General features: G+C 50.9%; 2 protein-coding genes and 1 long non-coding RNA gene across 3 annotated transcripts in view; 2 read left to right on the forward strand and 1 right to left on the reverse strand.

The window, feature by feature from the left end:
• RTEL1 (regulator of telomere elongation helicase 1) overlaps positions 1-187 on the reverse strand; it is a 45,349-nt gene extending 45,162 nt beyond the window's left edge. The window contains exon 1 of the mRNA XM_017833190.1: positions 129-187. The gene's annotated coding sequence lies outside the window, so the exon portion shown is untranslated. The remainder of the gene's footprint in view (positions 1-128) is intronic.
• A 144-nt stretch (positions 188-331) lies between these two features.
• LOC108506317 lies at positions 332-1,692 on the forward strand. The gene is made up of 2 exons (XR_001877748.1): positions 332-491; positions 863-1,692. It is a non-coding gene; the product is annotated as an uncharacterized LOC108506317 (long non-coding RNA).
• Positions 1,693-4,123: 2,431 nt separating this feature from the next.
• The window catches only part of STMN3 (stathmin 3), a 15,580-nt gene continuing 11,964 nt past the window's right edge, over positions 4,124-7,739 (forward strand). The window contains exon 1 of the mRNA XM_017833189.1: positions 4,124-4,422. Coding sequence (XP_017688678.1) covers positions 4,404-4,422 — 19 coding nt within the window. The 5' untranslated portion in view covers positions 4,124-4,403. The remainder of the gene's footprint in view (positions 4,423-7,739) is intronic.

Raw genomic sequence — 7,739 nt, forward strand, 5'->3', positions numbered from 1 at the left:
TCCCGTGTCCCGGTATTCCCACACTCCCCCATTCCCGTGTCCCGGTATTCCCACACTCCCCCATTCCCGTGTCCCGGTATTCCCACACTCCCCCATTCCCGTGTCCCGGTATTCCCCTATTCCCGCACCTCCGGCTCCGCCGTTCGCAATCCCCGCGCCCGTGTCACGTGCCCGCCCCACTCACGCTCCGCGCGTGACTTCCGGCGGGGGCTCTCGCGAGAGCGGCGCTGTTGCCGCGGTAACGGCCAGGGGAGGCGGCGGCCATGGCGGGCCCGGGTTCGGGCCCGGGGCGGGTCCCGGGGGATCCCGGGCCCGGGGAGTGAGCGCGGCCCGGGGGCTGGTGCCGTGTCCTCTAAGGGGCCCTGGGCAGGAGCGGTCCAAGCCCGGTGGGGTTTGGGCCCTGCCGCACCTGAAGGAAGCAGGCCCCGCTCCCCCGACAGGTGGTTCAGCCGGAGCGTCCCGCAGCCGCTTCCCTCGGGGCGTTGGCCGAGGTGGGGCCCCGAAGAGGCAGAAATCGGCTGTCCGGTCGTTAAAAACTGCATTTCCAAGGCCTCCCAGCCGTGTGCGGGTGCCCCGCGCCAAGACCGCCCGGGACTGGCGTTTCTGCCCCTTTTAAGGACTCGGGAGCGTGTGATGAGCGCTGCCCTTGGCCGGGCGGTGTCCAGGACCCCGCTGTGCTTTGTGCTGGGCGGTGCTGCAGGGAAGAGAGGGCAGAACACGGCAGGAGGCTTTGTGAAACCCTTTAGGGTGGGAGGGGTTCTGCCGCTCTGTGTCGAGCCTTGTGGCTCCTGCCTTAGGAGCAGTAATGAATTCTGACGGGTCTCTTTTGTTTGGGGTGAACGTGCCGCTCCTTTGTTCCCAGCTTTTCTTCGGCGCGGTCCTCCCACCCTTCAGCCCCCTGTCAGTGTATTCATGGAACGGCTCCGTCAGCATTCCAGGTGCTGAGGCCGAGGGTTGGTTCCACACGTGTATGATTGCAGCGAACTGCCCTGGATTGATGGATTGCTCAGTTTCTAAGACTCAGGTGTTTTAACAAGGCATGGTTTACCTGGACCTCCAAATTTTGCAAAAAACGTTTTATGCAGTTACATGAGGGAGAAGGCAGGAATGAAATATTTTACAGATATCTCTGTGCTTTATTGCTGCATCTCACGCTGTCAGATGGTCACTGTGTAGATGTAGAACAGGCTATGTCTTCTTTTGTTGTAACTTCACAATTATCTATCCCTGGCCAGCTGCACAATTGGTTTGTGTGCAGAAGTTCTGATTTTAAAAGGAACAGAAAACTTTATGTGAATTAAACATTGTGGTACCTTCTCTGTCTTGATGTTGGGTTAGGGGAGCTCATGGGTGTTGCTGTTTTTGTCACCAGCCTTTAAACTCCATGAGCTGAACTTCCCTGGATTATAAACTGTCTTTGATTATGGGGAGTGGGCTGGATTATAAATTGTCTTTAATTATGGAGAATGGGCTGGAGAGCACGGAGTTATTCCTTTGGATCTTCATGGCACTCCATGCAAAATGTAACAGCTGTTTTTGCTCATGTTTCTGACTGTGAGCTCTTCAACGTGATACCAATCATGCAAGGTTAAGCTGCAAAAGAAATTACTTTGTAGAGATTGTAAAATAATGAGAGTGTTGGATAACCTGTGGGGACAATAAAGGTTCGGGTCTCCTCATAAATACATGGAATACCGTGTCGTCGTTATTTCCTGTAAACACATCTTTCCTACGTGGAAGAGCAGTGTCAACTGTGTGCCAGATGAGATTATTTTCCCTTGCTTAAGAGCTGTTGGTTGCAGCAGTGTTACCTGCTGGGAGAGAAGGGCTGAAAGGCTCCCAGCCCAGAGCAGGAGTGTGAGTCAGCAGGTGCCCGTGTCCACAGCAAACATGACTCAGCTCCCGCTGGCTCTGCATCTCCTGGGGCTGCTCCTCTGCACCAGTGACCCCACCTGACCAGGCTGCAGCCAGGCTGCCTCCAACACTGCTGCACCAGGTTCTTCTAAAAACAGAGCAGAGGAAACGGGGGGGGCAATGGTTTGTAATTTTAAAGAGAAACATTTATTTCTTGTTCAGGTTGCGGAGGGATTGCGAGGGTTTGGTGGAGCTGCAGCGCCTGTGTCGGGGTACAGGGATGGTAAATAAAGGTGTTGTCTTAACTGGATCGTCATCCTGGTGTTTGGCTCCCTGGGGTAAACCCTGAGTCCTTATAAAGCAGGAGTTTGGAGAGGGAGGAGAGGTTTGCAAAATGTGGGTTGTGTGACAGTCCAGCCCTTCACCTGGAACAGCCTCTCCCTGCCAGCTCAGGCAGAGGGAACCAGTCCTTCTCCTCTCATTAGTGCATGGGGAAGATCTTGGCTGAACTATTTTTTATTGTCAGGGAAAAAAAATATGCAAAATATAAACCTTGGAAAAGATGATCCTTAACCTCTGTGGGGAAATAGCTGAACCATGTCATGGAGACCTGGAAAGGAGGACACTTGTGCTGTTAAGAAATGCAAAAGGAATAATGCTCCTGTTTGTTCAGAGGCTGCCCAGGCAGGATCTCTCTTCCCAGATGAGATCCAGATGCTTCCAGATGAGCAGGAATCTTCAGGAATGGGACAAAAGAATTCGTAGAGCCACGAGGACCTGCTGTGAAACTCCTGTGGTTGGCATGAAGGTTATTTTCATCCTTTCAGACAGGAGAGGATTAAGTTACCAGTCGTTGTCCTGAGATGTGATGGTTCCCATAACAACAGGCTAAAATTTTTGTTTGTCCCCAAATTATTTGATTCCTTTAAATCCTGGTAATCCAGAGCCTTTCTGTCTCTTTACTGTTGGGAAATAGCTTTCCACCCTGACCCTCCAAATCATTTGTTCCCCATTTCTCACACAGTGTATTCCAGTGGGACACGTGCCATGGCACCTTGAAAGCCTTCTCTTCCCTTCCTTCAATAAAAGGAATAAAATGTGTACAGGATTGATGTCCAGAAGATGCAGAATGTCACAAGAGGTAGCCAGACCCTCTTGGGACTGCTGGGTACATCAAAGCCAGAGCTCATCCTGAACAGAGCTGGGAATTTATTCCAGCAGTCAGGTACCTGGGAGGGCTGCTTTCCTCTGATCATGGCAAAGATAACAGATAAAGTCCTAGAGATTCAATCCAAGGAGAAAGTAGAGGGAGTTGAAACTACAAAACAAGCCTTGGACAGAACAAGAAGCGGTTAAAGGTCATAAAAAAACTCCTGTTGCAAACACGCTTTGAAAATGTGTGGGTAGTGTTAATTTTATTCTGAATTAGACTAATTTTCTATAATTTTTGTTTTTGTTTTTAAATACAATGCTGAAGGAATAGGACACTTGGAGATTGGGGGGAAAAAAATCAGGAAAAAAGAGAAAATCTCTGGGTTTTTTAACTGAATTTAATAGGCACTGCCTGTGGCTTCTGCCCCTGACCAAGCCATAGCACTGGCAGCTACTCCAACAACCTGTAGTTCCCTGCAGCAGCTGGAATTGTTTGGGAGTGTCTGCATTGCAGCGTGCTGGGAGATGTGTGGGTTTGGGAGGGTTCCCTGCTCCCAGATGTGTGTGTGATGCTCTAAAATGACAGAAGCATTGGCCCCTAACAAGAGCCACAAATGGAAATGAAAGAAATGATAGAGAACAGAGAGCAAATGACAAGAAGAGAGGTCCTGCTGCCTGGGGTGGGGGAGAAACCTGGAGAATTCTCACTGAAGTAAGAAGGCTCCATTCTGCTCTTCCTCCTCTACTTTTACAGCAGTTTCCTCCCCAAACTGCAGCTCCTTTAGTACCTCAGTGCTGGTGCAAAAAAAAAAGCTAAACCCATGCCTAAAAACCTGTCTGGGATATCTACTCCCTTTGCTGTTTGCCTAAAGCTGCTGCAAGGGTTGGGGTTTGGGTTTTACATCTCAGCCCAGCTAAGCCTGACCCCCGACCTGGCCCTGCAGGTGAGGCTGCCTTGGAATAGATGGTTTAAAAAAAATTAAAAAAATCAATGAATTTGCTTATCTCTGCTTTCAGCAAGGGAAAAAAAGCAGCTTAGCCCATCTCAAGCAGACAAGAAAGGGAGGAAGAGGAGGAAAAATCCTCTTTTGCCAGCGCCCGGCTGGGTGTGTCTCCCCCCCTCCCCCGTGGGGCTGTGTTCCTGGCAGCCAGGCTTGCCTGGGAGGGATCTGCCGTCAAAGCCACCCAGGAAAGGAGGCCTGATACGCTCATTAATATTCTGAACTAGTGACCCTTCTCTTTCTTTCCACCCCTCGCCTTTCTCTGGGCGCTCCAGCCTCTCCCCGCCGCGGATGGCTGCAGCCCCCTCCAGCTGAGTCAGTCCTCCCTCCCCGCAGCATTGCAGCACCTCCGCAGCTCCTGCGCTCCTGCAGCACCCGCTCCGCTCCCGCCGCAGCATGGCCAGCACCGTCTCAGGTAGGACAGGCGCCTTCTGGGGCGGCTCGACATCAACGCACTCCTAAAACCATGGGGTTTTATTTTTTTTATCATTATTCTGAAGGTTTGGGTTGGTTTTCCCCATTATTTTTTTTTTACTCCGTGGGTTTCAGGGGAGTTCTGTGCTGAGGAGGCAGCTGGTATGGCAGCATTGTTCCCCTTCCTCCCCCGTACACACACCCTTCTGATGCAAGATAGCAGGTGGGCTTTTTATTTTAATATGAATAGACAGGTGATAAACTTGCCAATTTAAAATATTGCTACCGTTACCTTGTACCGTTAGAAGATTCTGCTACATGCCAATTAAATATTGTTTTTGTAATATGTTACAGGGGGGTTTTTTTCCCCCTAAGAAAAATTTGCATGCTGTGTAGCTGGATGTAAAGAAATCAGGAATTACATTTTGTTTTATGGAGATCATGTGTTGCCTAAATGGGTAATGGAAAGGGAGACAGGGATGAGAGACAGTAATGCCCTATAAAATCCCCAAATGCCAACCCAAAGGACCTGGAGGGGTTTCTGTGTATTCTCAGGGCTTCCCAGCCCTGGATTTCTTCCACAGCTCGCATTTCTTGGTTAGAAGATGGTACAGGGGAGCGGCCCTTTGATGGCGTTGGGTGAAATGAGATGCTGCAAGGGAAGCCCTTCCTCCCTCCTGCAGCAGTGCCGGGAATCACATCCCGGGAGCCTGGTCGGGTTTGGCTGCAGGATGGCAGCCTGCCCCGAGGATGCTGTGCTGCCTCGGTCCAGCTTCCTAAAGACTTGTCTCCCCTTTTTTTCTCGGAAGGAGGGATTCGAATGGCGGAAACCGGGAGTGTGGGTGAAGGAGAAAAGCCTGAAATGGTACAATGAACAGTGGGTGTGTTTAGGGGGTATTTTGCTTTTAGAAAAACAAGTTTTCTCTTGAAATGGCTCTGGATTCTGCAGCCCATAAAGAGGGGCTTGGGTGGGGAAAGCGAGAGCCTGGAGGGCTGGGATGGAGGGCTGAGCAGGAGCGACAGACAAAAAAAGAGCAGGCAGTGCTTTGTGCCCCCCAGGCAAGGAACCAGCCCGAAGGAGACCAGGCAAAACACTTCTTGCTGCTTTTGCTGTCCTTTGCCTGGGTTTCATGCTGTGCATTTTCTATTCCTTTCTCCTTTTAAAAGACCGGTAGGTGCAGGGGGGAGAAGGACAGAGAGATGGAGGGGTGTGTGTGGGGGGAGACCGTGAGGGCGCAGCTGATCCTGAGTGGGCTTTGCATGCAATTAAAGAAGTCAAGCAGCATTGTAAAAATGTGTCTCTGTGACAGAAAACCTCCAGCTATTGTGTGTATTCCTGTGAGTATCCCTGTCTCAATGAACGTCTGCAGCAGTGCACTCCTGGGAGGTGCCACCCATCTCCTGCCTTCCCTACTGAGCAGGATGGGACCTCGTTTGCAGAGTGGGGGTGGGAGGGGAGGCTCAGACTTACCGGCCATCTAAACCAAGGTTGCATCGAACTTGAGATGGACAAGGATGAAACACGCGTGGGCAGAACATGCGTTTTCCAGCTGGTGCATTCTCGCCCTCCCAACCCACCACATGCCCGTAGCATATTTCGTCTTCCCAAAGATGCGGGTTTGCTGTCAAGGGAGGCTTGGGATCGTGAAGAAGCGTGAAACCGTGCTTCCTTGTGGCTCAGATCAAGCAGAGAAACAATTCCAGGGGGTAAAAAGTCACGGGAAAGCAGTGCTGTGGCAGGAGGGAGGAGAATAGGGCGCTGTGTGCCAAGGGATGGTCAGGGCTGAGCCTCGCCCAGCCGCCCTTGCAGGAGCAGCTCCTCATCTCCCCATCGCCTGTAGCACGTGCAGCAGGAACAGAGAGTAGCCTGGAAAGGCAGGAGGAAAAGGACAAGTAAATCCTTAAATTAAGGAATGAGTCTTGTTTGCTTCCTTCATTATTTCCTTCTTTATTCTCAGCAAAAGCCGATCCGTGCTGAAGGCAGAGCAGCTGCATCCTCTGCGGCTGATGCCCCGGGGGCTCATCCCCCCCTTGGGAAGATTAAACAAACAACCAAATCCTTGGGATGAAAAGAAACAGGGCTCGCTTCCCCCAGCCCGGCAGCCCTCTCTCTTTTCTTCCTGCCGCCCCAGGCGTTTTCCCCCGGCCCTGGGGGTTGTTTTCGGAGCTGGAGCCGCGGGATGGGCGGCACATGCTCAGTGCCGGCTCAGCTGCGGTGCCGGCCCTGCTGCCGGGCAGCCCTTGCAGGGGCAGAGCCCCCGCACCTCCTCCCGCAGCATCCGCGCAGGGCTTTGTGCTTTTGTGCACCGCGGCCGGGGGGTCTGGCTGGGCTCTGCAGGGCTTACGGAACATCCCCCCGCCGTTTGCAGCACCTGGGTTGAATAAAGGGACCTGAGATTATGAAATGATGCAGTGAGGTGACAGCCTCGCTGGCTTTTCTCTCTGGCTGAGAAGGTGGAGCCAAGAGGAAACACCAGGTTGTCATGACTGGGCATGGTAAAAGGGCCTTGGCAGACCCCGAGGTTCTCCCCTCCTGCATTGAAATGTGAGAGTTGTGTGACTTCATGTAGCTCTGGGTTATCCCCTTTTCTGGATGGTATTGGTGGACACCACATGGTGTTGCCCTGTCCTGACACTTCTACTGCCCACTGCTCAGAGACCTTTCTGTCAAGCTCTCCATCTCTCTGTGTTCTCAAGAAATCACCATTTGCTTTTTTCTTCAGGTGTCGATGGAGTCTACATGGCCTTAGAAATGTATGATACTTTTATTGGGACTTAAGGTTTACAAGCCCAAAGAATCTACTGTAGGCATTTATATATATATTTGTGTGTATGTTTTTATATATATATATATATATATATATATACGTTCTTTTTTTTTTTTACCAGTGTATCCAAACGAGGAATTGAGGGACCTAAATCATTGGAAAATATTTGTTCTTTCTAAAATATAAAATGTAAAATACAAATCATATCTTATTTAATGGCACCACGTAGGCTCTCGGAGATTGCCTCAGATATCTCAAAAGAGCCTGTCAATGTTTGTTCAGATTTGGTAAAGGCACTGTTTTATCCTTCTGCAAAGGAAAAGCTGGGATTCAGTGGCTGGATGTGGCAACCAGAAGGCTGCGGATAAGCCCGTTGTGACAGCAGTGTGGGCAGCAGGGGGGATTGCAACTTCAAGCTTTATTAGGGTGAACAGGGCTGATGATTCTTGGTGATAATCCTTGGAGGGACCTGAAGCTCGGTGGAACTTCTGTACCCCTAAATTAACTGGAAACAACACGCCTGGCTAATCCCTCCCAGTTGTCCTAGTGA

The sequence above is a fragment of the Lepidothrix coronata genome, unplaced genomic scaffold (genome assembly GCF_001604755.1).
Source record: "Lepidothrix coronata isolate B3197 unplaced genomic scaffold, Lepidothrix_coronata-1.0 Scaffold212, whole genome shotgun sequence".
Lineage (NCBI taxonomy): Eukaryota > Metazoa > Chordata > Aves > Passeriformes > Pipridae > Lepidothrix > Lepidothrix coronata.